Below are 17,088 nucleotides of genomic sequence, written 5' to 3' on the forward strand. Positions count from 1 at the left end.
GTGTTAAAATGCATTGTGTAGATATTAGAAAAGCCGACATTCCCAAACATCAGATATGAAAATATATTAAATCTTAGTTCCCCATAAGAGAAAAACAAATTGTTGAGGACTTTTTCTCATGAGAAACAGCATAGGAACCACTTCTTTGTTAGGAAGATGGATTGCTTAATAGTCCAGAATAATTCAGTGATGTTTCATCAGTAGAAGATAGCAGAAACTGCTACCTGATAATATTTATACTGAAGGATAGTATAGATGAGGATGAAGATGATGACCAGGAGGTCCCAGGGTGGGTTTAAAATTCAATATTAAAAGCAATGAAAAAAATTAAAATCACAGGAAAATAGCGGGTACTGAAAATGTACATCTCAGATGTCAAAGGCCAACGTAATCTTTCGCATTCGCCAAAAACTGTACAGTTAAGGTGCCAGATGCATCTCTGTGGGGAAGGAATTCCAAAACTTAGGGGCTGCCCCAGAGAATGACTTTTCCTGGGCCACCATCCCCCAAATTTCTGAGGGTGGCCTGCTGATCTCAGAACCCAAGAGGGTCTGTAGGAAAGGAGGTGGTCTCTCAGATATTTGGGCCCTAAGTTGTTTAGGGCTTTAAACACTAATGTGAACACCTTGAATTGGGCCCAGAAATGAACTGGCAACCAAAGTATCTGTTTTAGAACAGGGGTTATTTGAGTTCTAAAAGGAACCTCAACCAGTAATCTGGCTGCTGCATTTTGGACCAGTTGCTGTTTCTGAGTTGGGCAGACCCACGTAGAGTATACTGTAATAATCCAACTTGGAAGTTACCAGAGCGTGGAGTATTGTTGCCAAGTCATCTCCTTAAGCACCTTGCCCCAAAAGTGGATATTTGCCACTGGGTGATAGTTGTTTAACACTTCTGGGTCCAAGGAGGTCTTTTTAAGGAGGGGACACTACCTGCCTTCAAGGAAGATTGCACTTTATCCTCCTCTAATGAAGCATTACATCAGTGGTACATGCTCTAGTAACCTCACGCTTAGACTACTGCAATGCGCTCTATGTAGGGCTACCTTTGAAGACTGTTCGGAAGCTACAGCTAGTGCAAAATGCGGCAGCCAGACTGCTAACAAGGACCAAGCGGTCCGAGCACATAACACCTGTTCTGGCTCGCTTGCACTGGCTGCCAATAAGCTTCCGGGCTAGATTCTAAGTGTTGGTATTAACCTATAAAGCCTTATACGGCGCAGGGCCACGATACCTGTTGGAACGCCTCTCCCGATATGAACCGGCCCATACACTACGTTCCACAATGAAGGCCCTCCTCCGGGCCCCGACTCATAGGGAGGCCTGGAGGGTGGTGACAAGATCTAGGGCCTTCTCGGTGGTGGCCCCCAAATTGTGGAACAGTCTCCCCGTGGAGGTGCACTTGGCACCAACGCTGCTTTCTTTTCGGCGCCAAGTGAAAACCTTTCTTTTCACCGAAGCATTTTAACTTAGTTTAACTTAATTTTATACAAATTGCTGTAATTGATTTTTGATTGTTTTTGTCCTGTGGTATTGTATTATGATTTTACTGTACTTTGTTCACCGCCCAGAGAGCTATTGCTAGTCAGGCGGTTTATAAGCTTAATTAATAAATAATAAATAAATAAATATTAATCACTCACTGGATCCACAGATATGAGCCTGATGTTATCCTGATAGTAGTGAATCTCCCTCCAACTTTTGGAAAGTAATATCCATCAGAGTTGAAACCCTCCAGCTAGTACAGTTTTGTAGTTTGAATTTGGTAGGCTTGTGTGTGTTTGTGTGTGGGAGGGAGAATGTGTTATATGCCACCTTTACGCCAAGGAGCTCAAAGTAGCGTACATGGAGCTCTCTCTCCTCATTTTATCCTCACAACAACCCTGTGAGATAGGTCAGGCTGTGAGACTATGATTGGCCCATGGTCACTGTCGAGTCCCAGGTCCTGGACCTACAATCCTTCCTGCTCCTTCATGCCTGGAACAGATTTGTTCCAGCTTTGGCCAGGTACTTACTGCACCCCAAGCCTCAGCAATCACACCTCCTCCCTTGAAGTGGCAAATGGGTTGAGTGTAGTTTAGATTCATGGGTCTATATGTAGTTATTAGCATTTTGATCCCTGCTTGGTAGCGTAATAAAGACCAACCATGCATGTGGAATTTGAAATAAATAAAGTTTATTATAACCACAGTATAAATTATTAATGTTACATTTGATATAGTCCTAAACCTAACCTGCCTACCTACCCACCCTAAACCCAACGCACAATAAGACCCAAACCCCACACTATCTACCTCATACACCTAGCCCTAACTAACTTCCACAACAACACTCCTTGTACTGTCAATCACACTCAACATTCTATTAACCCTAACCTACCTGTACATAAGTTAACAGAACTAAACATTGTGCTTTCATCACAGTCACCCAATGAACTTCCTGGCTGAGTCAGGATTTGAACCCTGGTCTTCCAGGTCTTAGTCCGATGCTACATCACACTGGCTCTAAGTGTGGATGAAATGATCTTTGAGCCTTCCGGCCATATGGTTCTATAATAGGACTAGTTCAGAACTGTATCAGCACAGAGGCAATTGAAAAGGCTACAGGCTGGCCAAAGTGCTCAACAAGGGCCGAACTCAGTGTGACATAGGAGATGCACCTATCAGTCCCCTGGCTCTGTGTGTGCTAATGAAAAGTATCAGAAGAAGGCTGCAACCAGGAGGCTGTGATTTGAGGGTGGCAACAATGGGGAGACAGTGGAACAAAATTCAATAACTTTTCTTTAGAAAAGCATAGACAGTAAATCAGGAAACCAGGCTTTGGCATCTGTCACACTAGGTTTCAGCCTGGTAGCACGGGATAGGGAATTGTTTTTAGCCCAAGGGCCACATTCCCTTGTGGGCAATGTTCCAAGGGCCACATGCCAGTGAGGGGCAAGGCCAGAGCAACAAATGTGGATTTTGATGTGTGCATTTCATCCACGCACTTTTTTTCGTAGGCTAAGTTCTATATGTTCCCACACAAATACCTCTCTATCCTAACACTCAGGTGAGCAAGCAGCATTGCTGGAGTTCAAGGACACATTCCAGCCAGGCAAAAAACTTGTGGAAGGTGGAAAGCAGGGCCAGTGAGCAGTGAGAAGGTGCGTGGCCTGGAAAGAGTCCCAAGGCCAGAGAAAGAGAGCTGAAGTGGATTGGGGAGAAGAGACTTGATTGATAGAAGCTGGGACTCTCATAGACATCTGTCAGACTTTTCTCAAAGTCTGGAATCACCAAATGGAATTGATTGGCAGTAGGAAGTACATCTTCACACACTTCATTATTAAAGTATAGGATTTGCTGCCACAAGCTGTGGAGATGGCCAGTGGTCTAGTTGGCTTTGAAGGCAGATCAATCCTATTCATGGAAGAGGGTAGGTATATCAATAGGACTTCCAATAAGTGTTGGCCACATTAGCTGCATAAAATCTCCAGGTTCACAAGCAGCATGCTGGGGAGGGAGCTAAAATGGGGTTGCCTTCAGGTCTTGCATGTGGACTAGTTACTGTTAGAAACTGTATGGTAATAGACTAGATAAACCTTTGGTCTCATATCCAGAAGGGCTCTTCTCTACATGCATGCAGCCATATCCACCACATTGAGATGTGCAAGAGGAGATGGTAAGGTAGTTATTTTAAATGGTAGTGCGCAAGAATATTTGATAAGATGCCAGAATGTTCAAATGTCATGAACTGGGTCAAAACATTTGCAAATTCACAGGAACACAAAATAATAATAATAATAATAAATGTGTTTTTCCAACTGGTTGCTTATTAAGTGCACACTTCAGTTGTGTTTTAAGCTTTACTTCACAGCTGAAAGAGGTAGGAATATACTGCTTTTAAACAAATGTGCTAAAGGCATATTTACACACACAGATAAACTGGTTTAAAAGGCTTCCCTGGTTCTGGGGATCCTGAGAACTAAACTTCCGTGAGAGCAGTTAGAATCTCTGCTAGAGAAAGCGCATCAAATAACAAGTCTAAGGCTTATTTGGGAGAAGCGAACATGCAAGCTAAACTGGTTTAATAAAACCAATATAAATGTGTAGTGTGGATGTGCAATCTCATATTCATTTTTTTCCCCAGCTGGATACTCACTGTATGGTGAGATCCGCGTGGAACTAGTTTATGTGTAAGAATCCCACATAGGATTGGCTTTTGGACAAATAGGCACAATTCTATGTTGTGTGTCCAGGTTTTTTTTAGTAATATTTATTATGGATCAGGCTCATAGCTCAGGGGTGGGAGTAGGAAGGAGGCCTTTTGTGTTCCCCACAGGAGACAGTCAAGATCCATATTCCCACTTGGGATGTATTGCTGTTTGCCTTCCCTAGATTACTTGAAACTTTGTGGATGATCTTAGTCATACTAAGAGTTTGTTTATTGTTATGTCCTTCAAGTCAATTATGACTTATGGCGACCTTATGAATCAGCAACCTCCAAGAGGATCTGTCATGAACCACCCTGCTCAGATCTTGTAAGTTCAGGTCTGTGGCTTCCTTTATGGAATCAGTCCATCTCTTGTTTGGCCTTCATCTTCTTCTGTTTTTCCAAGCATTGTTGTATTTTCTAGTGAATTGTGTCTTCTTATGATGTGTCCAATGTATGACAACCTCAGTTTCATCATTTTAGCTTCTGGTGACAGTTCTGGTTTAGTTTGTTCTGACACCCAATTATTTGTCTTTTTCACGGTCCATGGTATGCGCAAAGCTCTCTTCCAACACCACATTTCAAATGCGTTGATTTTTCTCTTATCTGCTTTTTTCACTGTCCAGGTTTCACATCCATACATAGAGATGGGGAATACTATGGTCTGAATGATCCTGACTTTAGTGTTCAGTGATACATCTTTGCATTTGAGGACCTTTTCTAGTTCTCTCACAGCTGCCCTCCCCAGTCCCAGCCTTCTTCTCATTTCTTGACTATTGTCTCCATTTTGGTTAATGACTGTGCCGAGGTATTGATAATCCTTGACAAGTTCAATGTCCACATTATCAGCTTTAAAGTTACATAAATCTTCTGTTGTCATTACTTTAGTCTTCTTGACATTCAGCTGTAGTCCTGCTTTTGTGCTTTCCTCTTTAACTTTCATCAGCATTCATTTCAAATCATTACTGGTTTCTTCTAGTAGTATGGTATTGTCTGCATATTGTAAATTATTGATATTTCTCCCTCCAATTTTCACACCTCCTTCATCTTGGTCCAATCAACAGATGTACTCTGAATGCATCACTCTATATTTCTAAATCTAATAATTTTCTAAACAGTTACATGTTTAACATCAAATGATTAAGATTTTATCAAATGAAAAAAAAATTTTACATCCAAATAATAATAATCCTTGAACCGCAAAACCCCAAACAACTTTTATAGCAGCTTTTAAGCATGCAACAACGTTCTATATTTCAATCACACCTGCATCTTTTTCTCTCTTGTTCAGTCTTTCTCAATCATAGGCTTGTTACAGAAAATTGCTTACACCAGTCAATAACTCTTTGATAAATTATACGTGGCAATAGCCATTGCAGTCTTAAGCACGTTACAGCTGTGACAGCATAGGGAGCTATACATGAGGGGGTCCCCAGTTCAAGTCTCCATTCTCCCATGAACTTGTTAGGGTGGCATTAGGTAGGCTATTATCTCTCAGCTTTAGTCTTCATCTGTAATAATGCTGACCTGCCATACTGAGCTATTGTAAGAGTTATGACAATATAGCGTGTGAAGTGTTTTGACAAACCAAACCAAGCCATGGGGGAGCAGGGGTGTAGTCATCCAGTGTTGCAGGGGGTCGCAGACTCCTTACGTTTGGTGGATCAGGGTCCCAACCAGGTCCTTATATATGAGCCAGTCATCATGAAGGGGGAGCAGGGTAGCCACTGAGCATGCTAGCCACTCCTCAGCCACTGAGAAGAATTCTTGTCCTTTCGTGCTGCTTGGAGCTAATCAGAGTGAAAGGAAGTGAGTCAGCCACTGAGAAAACTTTTCCCAGTAGCTAACACACAGCCTTCTCTTTCATGCTGATTGGCTTCCATGGACGTCTGTTGTAGTGGAGTGTGGATTGGAGATGACATGGAAAGCAATGGAGATGAAAGAAAGTAGAGTAGGAAGGGTGGCTGTGAAGGGGCGTAGTCTGACTATCATGAAGGGACTTCGCATTTCTTTGAATTTGCCACGGGGGAGGGAGAGGCACAGAAACCCAAAATAATGCAAAAAAGAAAAAGAGGAACTAGTTCTCAAAAGGGCCAACCATGAATGTTTCTTGTCACTTGACACATTTTGGAACAGAAGTTCTTCCTTCAGGAGCAGTCTCAGACTTCCCTACAAAAATGTTGCAAGCTCTTTTGGCATGAGATGGGCAGCAAAATTCATGTCAGCAGCTTCAAAAAAGTCTAGGCTAGCTCCTGAAGAAGGAACTTCAGTTCCTAAATGTGTTTACAATAAGCATTAATAGTTGGCACTTTGGAAAACTAGTTTCTCTTTTGCACATTTTTTGTGCAGTGTTTTAAACACACTGTATAAATGCTAAGTATTAGGATTAAGAAGAAAGGCTCATGCTAATGCATGGGACACCTTCCATTTGCTATAAATGACTTACATTTCTTGCAAATGTGACTCCAACATATCTCATATGAGAGCCATGTGTCTTCTGGTTGCATTGTTACGGACAATGCTTGCTAGATTGGTTGTTCTAATGTACACATTTTTCAACATTATCAATAGTCAAGTTGTTTAAAGTGTAGAGATCCTCCTGGCTGGTGCAAATCCATTTCCCTGCACCAGCAGTATACTGCTGACATTCGTTAAAATCATTATGGAAACAAACTTGAATGTTTTTCCTTATAAGTAAAAGGGCTGGAGGCTTAAGGTTTTATTAAAATGAAAATCATGAAGAGGGGCCTGGGATATCCCTGAGGGTATATTATATTATATTATATTATATTATATTATATTATATTATATTATATTATATTATATTATATTATATTAATATACCACCCTCTAATAGAACTCTCAGTGAGATTTAAAAATGTTCCCTACCTTTTGGCCCACAAAGGCAACTCACAATCATATAATTTCAATACAACAATTAAAACAATTAAATCAATAAGTAGCAGTCAACATTAAAATGGAACAAACTAAAACATTATCACACAGTGTAAAGAATGTCACACCAAGCCAATTGCTTGGCAAAATAGAAAGGCTCTTGTGGCTCACTTGAAAGCCTTAACAGAAGTAGCCAGCTGGGCCTCTATAGGAAGGAGGTTGCTTTACCAGTGTGCCATGAATGAGGGGGCCCTGCCCTGACACCCTAGCCACCCAAACCTCAGATGGCAATGAACAGAGAGCAAGCTCTCCTCCACACCATGGATATGGCCTCCAGAAATATATTGTGGTTGCAGAACAGTTCTTGAAAATGTTTTGGCATGAGTCATTTCTTTAATTCAGCCCCAGCATTGAGTTTCCCCCTCCTTTTTTAGCCAGACTTGTATATCCTTAGACCCCTGCAAATATCTAGGTGTCCCTTGATTACTTTCCCAGTAATTCTTTCCATATGTTTGCCATCTTTCCTTCTTCAGAGATCCCCACAGCTTTAAAGCAATGTGGCTATTTTCTCAAGGAAAAAAAATTGTTCCAATAATTATAAGAGGAGAACAAATGACATATATTTGCAAAGTAAGCACTGCCAAAAAAAACCCGAACCCAAAAGCACCATTCATTATTTTTAAGATACTAAAAAAAAGAAAGAAAAGCCCTTTGTCTAAAATATCTAACTTTGCAAGAGTAGCATATGTGGCATGACATACAATTAAACAGAGCATTGTTTCCCCGGTGTTGAGTGAATTTTGTTCCTTTCTTTTCCTCCATCTCCAACTGGAGCGCTCTGTTATTGTCCATTCTGAATACATTTGTTGCTATTTATATTTTTTATTGTGGGCAATTTCATTCAGCAGCTTTAAAACTTAACTAAAATACCAGATGTTAGTTTAGAAACAAAAAACCAGAATGTAAATCACAACAATAGCACATATATAATAACAGAGATGCCATTGCACTAGTCTTTAAAAAAAATAATCCCTGTGTTGAATTTACTTAATGCATTCCTCCTGCAGGGAACTTTAGAAAATGAGAGTTTGATCTGGTGTGCTCTCTTATTTGTTTAGATTCAGAGCAGAGTACGGGGTCAGACACTGAAGTGTTGGCTGAGAGGACATCCTGCCCATTTGACTCCCACTCTGACCTCGCATCCAGTGGCTCAATCTCTCAACCACCTCCTACCTCATCCATGGAGGAGATCCAGGTGGAGTTGCAGTGTGCTGATCTCTGGAAAAGGTTCCATGATATTGGCACAGAAATGATCATCACTAAAGCAGGCAGGTAAGATGGATGCATCCCCTCAACACAAGTTGATGAGTTTCTGTGTGCATTTGGTTTGATGAAATAGAAAAATGGTCACAGCATCGTTGTTGCATTGCCACAGCCTCATTTCCCAAGAATGACAAGGGTTTGAATGTGGAATGGGAATTATTCTTTACTATCATATCAGTGCCCTTCCTTCACATCCACACTGGCCTAGAGCCAGCACTGCCTGGTGGTACATTTCAGATGAGGCATGCGTAGGAAATACGAGCCATCTGTGTGAATAAAACATTTTGCATTTCATCTTTTAATTGTAGATACAGCTGTACCAAAACAACTGTTGCCACACACACACACACACACACACACACACACACACACTTCAGAAAACACACACACTTTAAAAAGTCATTTACAAAAAATCATTAGTATTTGCACCTTACCACTGAGCGGCACAGGACTTTAAACACTGGCTTTAAAGCATTTCCAACTGTCATTGATATATGCCAATATATTTCAAAAAACTTCTTGACCAGCTGGAAGCTTACAGAACAGCAGCATTTTTTATAAAGAAAATGGCAATTTACAGCTGACTGCTGCAGGAGGTGGCAGTACCATTACCCCCTTACTCCTGAGCCATCTGAATGTTGGAATTATCAGCAAACCATCTGTGTATTTATCTAAATATAAAACTCACCAAATGTTGTCTTAATTTTTAAGAGTGTGTACTGATGTACATAAGGAACATAAGTTTTTGCACATAAGTGCACTGTAGACAGTTGTATTCATATGTACTCTCTCTCTCTCCCTCTGTTTTTGTGTGGGAGAGAGAGAGATCTTGGATTTAGCAGCAGAGCCAGCTGTGCGCAGTGCTGATTGGCTGACAGCTGCAGCCCATCTCTGTGAAAAGTTTTACAATATCTTACAAATGAATCATACATTAATTTTTTAAAAAAAAAAATCAGGTGCAAAAATAAAAATCTTCATCCATTTATAAAATATAAAGTTCTCCACGGAGAGGAAGAGGAAGTACTGTAAAATCAGTGTCTTGCATGGCTAGCCACTGTGCATAGCTGGCTGTGCAGCAAAACATTCAAAATCAGTGAAAGAGAGAGGAAACTGGCTTTGTCACACAAGTAGAAAACACCATGGTAACTACTATTTATAGGAGACTACTATTTACAGGCATACTCTAAGATTTTGCAACCCCAAAGTGCCATATTTTCAAATGAAAGCAGTTTTAATTTTTCATACTGCATCATATTACTTAAGAGTCTTCAGACAATATCAAAGTCACTTTCAAAGCAATATGTGTTGCACAAAGGCTGAGCCAGTGCCAACCTCCATTTCTTTCAGAACTGACTCTGTGTGTTTCTACCAAGCCCTAGTCACAAGGTTTTAGAGTGGGTATAGGGATGCGGGAGAAATTTGATTCAGTTCACATTTAAAGTCAAATCCACACTTTCGGAAACAATATGAGCACTGAAATCCAGCAATCTTTTGAAATTTGCACTTATCTGAATTTTGCAATGCAATTCTCCAACCCTAACCCTAACCCTAACCAAATATTGTTGTTTAAAAATGCCTATATTAGGGGAAAATGCACTTAAAATGAATATATTAGTGAAAATAACATACAAAAATGCACTATATTAGAAGAAATTGCTTGCAAAAATATGTACACTAGTCAAAACTGCACACAAAAATGTGTTAGGAGAAATTTGCACTAAGAATTTTCATGAGGATTTTTTTTAAAAAATCACAAATTGCTGCAGAGATGTGGAAATGAATTAAAGATTGGAAAAGTGAGATTCTGAGAGAACTGAAGTGGACAAATACATAGTATGAGCTTCATAAGCACAGAATAATATGGCATACTCCTTCAACTGTTGCAATGTACCAAAGTATCAATAAATCTGAAAGTAGGCTGCCAGGGTACCATAACACCAGAAATGGAAACCAGTGTGTGTGTATGAAGTCATCATGGTGGGGCTGGCTCATCTGTTTTGTTTTATGGGTTAAAGTCAATGAGCTGGTATAGTTTATCCAGTTGAGAGGGTGGAAAGCCTCAGATGAGACAAGGGATATTCTGGGCAGGTTTAGATCCCAATTGAGAGGTGTCCTTGTGTTTTCTCTTATACAAGTCAATGGCTGCCATTTGCTCACATGAAAAAAGTGCTGTACTTGGTAGTAACATTGTGAGGGTGAGGGGTGGGCCTGCTTTTTAACCGTGATGCTTGGTTGATCAGCCACCAGTAGGGATGAGGGATAAATTTGATTCAGTGTGCATTTAGAGCCAAATCTATCAAATTCACACTTTCTGAAACAATATGAGCACTGAAACCCAGCCATCGTTTGAAATTCACGCTTAGCTGAATTTTGTAATGCGCTCCAACAAAGCAATGTTTACAAGAATGCATATATTAGGGGAAAGTGTGTACAAAATGAATATATTGGTGAAAATAACATACAAAAATGCGTTATATTAGGAGAAGTTGCTTGCAAAAAAGTGTACATACAAAAAATGTATTTATTGATAAGTTCACCCTAAAATGCTGAAGAATTTTCAGGAGGATTATTACTTAAAAATTAGGCAAATTGTTGGAGAAATGTGAAGAAAGGAAAATGAGAAACTGATATAACCAAAACTGACAGATCATGCCATTCCCAGCCACCACTGACACTGTGTTTTGGTGCCCAGGACGCAATGGTGAACTGCACTCTGTCAGAGTTGCCTGCAATATATTAGTTTCCTTCATCCCACACACATCTCTACTGTCCTAATGACAAGCACGTGCTAGTCAATTATGAAGCAACTGGAATTTTAAAACGTAACTGGCCGTTTCTTGTAATCCTCGCTTTGCATATGCGCATGTGTGCACCTGTGTGTGGTACACAGAGGGACAGAGCTAAAATAAATGACTAAATCTTTGCCCAGTTAAGAAAACATTAGAACACATCCAGCTTTTGGAGCAGTAAAGTCTCATTTGCCTGAATTTCTGAAGAAAGGGTCATGCTAAACATTTCCAGTAATCATTTCTAAGGTGGATGCACTGCTTGCACTGACATGAGACAATGGTTTGCTCCACACTATGCTTGCACTGATATGAGTCCACATTGATTGGGGGGTGCGGCAGGGAATGGACACAAGGAATTCAGGCAAAAGTAACATGACAGCAGTATACACTTGTTCTGTACCCTTTCTCAACAGAGGTGGCTGCTTTCTGTTTCTGAACAGAGAGGGAATCATTTTATTTATTTATTTATTTATTCCATTTCTATTCTGCCCTTCAATTCTTGATCCCAGGGTGGGTTAAACATACGATAAAACCACAATAAGATACACAAACACTAAAATATAACAACTAACTTCAATTAAAACCCCACTTGTGTTAACAGAGCAGCAGATTGACCAGAAATGTACAGCTGGCCAGGCCAGCTCAAACCCCTGTGAAATCCTGCACAGAGAGAGGTACGTCTTCAGCTGGTACAAAAAAGTCAACAACTTTGCTGCCAACTACACCTCTGACAGTGGGGCTTTTCACAACTGGGGTGCCACCCCTGAGAAGGCCCAGTACTATGTATTTCACTCAGCAGTGGGACCATAAGACACTCGATCTTAACATTTGGGACAGTGTCCAACTGATGATCCCAGGATATTATGGAATATGTGGAAATATCCCACCTGGCCCATCAGCTTAGGATATCCCATATGTGAGGAATGGAGGATGATGAAGTAAGAAGTGGGGGTAGGGTAAGGATTTCAGCATGAAAGAGTTTACCGGGATGGGACTTGGGGGCACCGTTTTATGATGGCTCCGTTCCTTCCTGGAGGGTTGAACCCAGAAGGTGGTGCTGGGGGATTCCTGTTCGACTCCTTGGCTGTTGGCCTGTGGGGTCCCTCAGGGTTCAGTTTTGTCCCCCATGCTATTTAATATCTACATGAAACCGCTGGGAGAGGTTGTCTGGAGGTTTGGGGTTCGGAGCCATTAGTATGCAGATGACACCCAACTCTACTTCTCCTTTCCACCTAATTCCAAGGAAACTGTCTCGGTTCTAAACCAGTGTCTGATAGCAGTGGTGGACTGGATGAGGGTGAACAAGCTGAAGCTTAATCCAGACAAGACAGAGGTGCTCCTAGTCAGTCGAAAGGCAGATCAGGGAATAGGGGTTCAGCCTGTGCTGGATGGGGTTACACTCCCCCTGAAGATGCAGGTTCACAGTTTGGGTGTGCTCCTGGACTCAGCCTTAAACCTGGAGGCCCAGGTTTCTGCGGTGGCCAGGAATGCTTTTGCACAGTTAAGACTAGTGCGCCAACTGCGCCCGTTCCTGGAGTTGTCTGATCTGGCTATGGTGACACATGCCTTAGTTACATCCCACTGTAACATGCTCTATGTGGGGCTGCCTTTGAAGACTGTTCGGAAACTTCAGTTGGTGCAACGAGCTGCAGCCAGAATGTTAACTGGGGCTGGTTACAGGGACCATACAACTCCCCTGCTGCAACAGCTCCACTGGCTGCCAGTCTGTTTCCAGACACAATTCAAAGTGCTGGTTGTGACCTATAAAGCCCTATATGGCTTAGGTCCAGGCTATTTGTCAGACCGTATCTCCCTATATGAACCTGCCCGGGCCCTGAGATCTTCAGGAGAGACCCTTCTCACGATCCCAACACCTTCACAAGTGCGACTGGTGGGGACACGAGATAGGGCCTTTTCGGTGGCTGCCCCTAGGCTCTGGAACTCCCTCCCTAGGGAGGCAAGAATGGCCTCCTCTGTGCAGTCCTTCCGCCGACAGCTTAAGACTTTTTTCTTCCGGCAGGCCTTTGGAACTGAAGGTTTTAAGGGTAGTGACTGAAGAGGATGCTGTATGTTATTGTTTTACATGTATGCTCCTAAACTGGGTTGCAGTATTTTAAGTGTATGGCTAATTGGTTTTAACATCTTAATAGTTTAATCCTGTTTTAATGCTGATTTTATATGTTTATATGTTTTATATTTTTATAGGTTCTTAATGATATGTACTTATTTTTTATCTGGAAGCCGCCTTGAGTTCCAGTTTGGAAAAAGGGTGGGGTATAAATAAAGATAATAATAATAACAATAATAATAATAGCTTGGGGTTGGACTGAATTAGTATTGCTGCAGAGAAGTTCTCAAATGCCACATCCAGTCAAAGGGCCGTTTATTATCATCATCATCATCCCACCCTTCCTTCCAAAGGGGCCCATGGTGGCAAACAGCAAGCAATAAAACATCTTAAAACATCTTTTTAAAAGATGTCTTAAAAATATAGATGCAGACTGGGACAAAGTTCTCCACCTAAAAGGCTTGTTGAAAGAGGAAGGTAGGTGCTGAAAACACAACAGAGATGGAGCCTGTCTAATATTTAATAGACAAGGTTATACGTAAAAACTTACAATATGAGAAATCCTTTGACTACAATAATGACCTAAACAGGCTGTCATCTTTTTAACTAATATTGCATATTTCAGTCAGTTCCCATTTTAATTCCAATTAACTTTCATTTTTTGCAAGTAATCAGCACCTTGGACAGGGAAAAGAGTCCAGAGGAGCATACCAGTTGGGTTGTAATAGTGTTCAGTCACTGATATAAAGGAAAGTTGAGAGAAGGAGATCCAGCCTCTCTTTTCCCACTGTTTCCCTTTCCCTTTCTTTTAACTCCCTGAATTTGACCAGAAGAACTGAGTGTAAGCCACCTTCGTCGCTTGTGAGACTATTTTAGAAGCATATTAAAGATAACTCTTTAAAGGCTCTTTTTTCATGAGTACAGTCAATAATCTAGTTTTTTTTATTTGCTTGGTTAGTACTGAATGTTTGCTAATTACAAACAATAAATGTGGGCAGCCACTATTTCCATATTTTTGGTTCCAACTCATACTACATTCAGTGAGGAAATAATCCTTTGACTGAATCAGTTGTAGATTTGCAAATAGGCTGGAAGAGCTGATTCTGTTGCTGCCAGAGGGCTTTGGCAGGTATCCTCAAACCATGTGCTCCATAGTAGGGATGGGCAAAAAAATCAGTCTGTTTATTTCTGTATAGGTTTTTGCTTTGACTCCCTACATCCTCAGATATCCATGGAAGGTCTATGAATTGTCTGGGATTTTCTTGTTTGTCCAGACAACCTCTGCCCATGAGAGCTTTTCCTCATAAAAAAGCAGTTGGGTAAACTAATGCATACTAAAGCAGGTGGCAGGTGCATGCAGACTGAGCTAGGTCTGGATTAAGGTTACACTGGAAAATGTATCCCATTGCCATGCTAAGAAACATTGCCACTCTGCCTGTCCCCCTTCCCTCCACTTAGCTTGTGCAAGAATTTGCACACCCAGTTGCTGACCCATATATGTCAGTGGAGGCTGGTGGCTCCGATGTCAGTGGAGGCAGTGAATCCAACCTGGGTTTTAGTGCGAACTTTCAAGGGGCTGTCCTTTCAGTACATTGGACAGCTCCTTGAAAGTTCAGACTAAATCCCAGAGCTGGTTCACTGCCCACTGACATTGGAGCCACATATATGTGTATTTATCTATATGTACAAACAGTAAATTAGAAGAAGACATAGGGGAAGTTCAGCATGATTGTTCATTCAATGGACCAACAATATCACACTGGAATGGAAACCAGCCCTGTCACATTATTGTGGCATCTCAGTTCGAAGCCTGCAGATCATTGGGAGAGAAAGAGGGGTGACTGCTCCAGTTCATGGGGGCCTGCTGCCCTGCAACTCTGCACTGGTGCTGTCCTGGCATCTGGAGGGGTCTATGTGCAGCCCTGCTCTCTCACTGCCTTCCCCAAAATTTATGGGGGGGGGATTAGTTGGAGATCTCCACCACACCCTTTCCAGGATTTTCAATAACCAGAGCATGCTCCAGGTTTGGAACTCCCAAATACATTTCATGAAGCATGTATAACACTGCATCTGGGTTCCCTTGAATTGGCTAGATGAATCTTTGGATATATACATGTGTGTGTGTGTGTGTTTGTATCAGAATACACATCCCTGTGTGGAGTTGCTACTTGTTCCACAAGAGGTCTTCACACAGGTCCTTGGGACCTCCTGATGCCACCTAATGAGCCAGGCTGCATTATATTCTTGCCATACGGTGATTTTGGAATGCATTATATCCACTGCTGTTCTCTTGATTATGATTAAGAATTGTAGTATTTGGATTTTATTGTATTTTGATGTTTATTGTTGGGATATTGTTGTGTTTTATTGTTTTATTACTCTGGGATTTTGAATGAAGACCTATACGTGAAATAAACAATATATAATACTCGAGTACAACTTGGGATGAATGAGGCCCTACTGTTTCAAATTATTTTTATTGTGTAGCTGTGGTGTAGTACTTGCTACTAGTCTGGAATGTAATGGTATTTCAGCTTTTCTTGTGTTCACCATGAGCACAACTGTTGCGCTTGTTACTGAACATACACAGTTGTGCAGCCCACAGTCATTGTGTACATTGCTCACACTGGTTGCATGAAGGTTGTCCTGTCTTAGTCTGAAAACCTTAACCCAGCCTGTCCCAACCAGTGTGCCACCAGATGTTGTTGGACCACAACTCCCATCTTTCCTGACCATTGGCAATGCTGGCTGAGGCTGATGGGAGTTGTGGTCCAACAACATCTGGAGGCACACTGGTTGGGACAGGCTGGGTTAACCAATTGACATCTATGGCAAATCTCTCATGAGTTCACTTAGGTCAGGAGTTTGACCTTCTTTCCCAGCCTTTGAACTATGACTGCAGCTGGCTCCATGCCCCTCTTAGAAATCTGTGCTGCAATGTTTAAAAGATTCCGGGGATTCTGGATAGTGGTGCTCCCAGGCTCCAGGACTAGCTGGCTCCTAGCAGCTGCTTTGCCCTCGTGCACCTAAGGCTTTCTCCATCCACAGAGACCTTTGGCATCTCATCACCTTTTTGGCAGAGCAGGTTTGATGGATTTGTAGGACTTCTTGCCCTGTTAACACGATTTGTGTCATAGCTATTGCTGCTCTGTGGGCACATATGGGGAGTTCTTTGAGCTGCAGGGGAGTGAATCAAGGAAGCTGCTGTTCGGGAGGGAGAGGGGAAAGCATTACAGAAAGCCTCATGTTGCTTACGTGCAGTTTCTGTGTATTCTTTATGGGAAACCATTTCATGTAAAATGAACTACTGGAGCGCTTATTTTGAGGAGCTCAAATTTCCTGAAAAATCCCCAGTGAAATGCATTTGAGGAGCTCCCCCATACACTCCTGTGATGCTCCTCCCCCCCTGGTGGAGGCCAGTAGAGAGGCACCTATATATCATCCCAGGATAGGTAGTTTGAGGGTCTGAAGCCAACAAACAAGTTTTCTTCCATAAAGAGGCCCTTGATCCATGCATTCACAGATGGAGTGGCTGTTTTCTGGAGGGTGGGTATGTTCACTGATGTAAAGTGTCCAGATATTCACTATGCATGATACTGTTCTGGCTACAACACTACAAAAAGGAATTTTTAAATGTTGCTAGACACCACCCTGATGTGTTATGAGAGGGTGGTAAATAAGTGAACAAACAAAACATTGTACAGCTGGAAAAGGTTCAGAAAAGGGCAACTGAAATGATTAAGGGGGCTGGAACAACTCCCTTATGAGGAAAGGTTATAATGTCTGGGGCTTTTCAGTTTATGAACAAGGTGAGAGGGACACATGA

At 41.7% G+C, this 17,088-nt stretch overlaps 1 protein-coding gene across 1 annotated transcript in view; it reads left to right on the forward strand.

Annotated features, from left to right (window-relative positions):
- Window positions 1-17,088, forward strand: part of TBX15 (T-box transcription factor 15) — a 142,544-nt gene that overhangs the window by 56,042 nt on the left and 69,414 nt on the right. Inside the window, exon 2 of the mRNA XM_061637819.1 lies at window positions 8,201-8,414. Within this exon, the coding sequence (XP_061493803.1) occupies window positions 8,201-8,414 (214 nt within the window). The remainder of the gene's footprint in view (window positions 1-8,200; window positions 8,415-17,088) is intronic.

The sequence above is a fragment of the Rhineura floridana genome, chromosome 1, assembly GCF_030035675.1.
Source record: "Rhineura floridana isolate rRhiFlo1 chromosome 1, rRhiFlo1.hap2, whole genome shotgun sequence".
Lineage (NCBI taxonomy): Eukaryota > Metazoa > Chordata > Lepidosauria > Squamata > Rhineuridae > Rhineura > Rhineura floridana.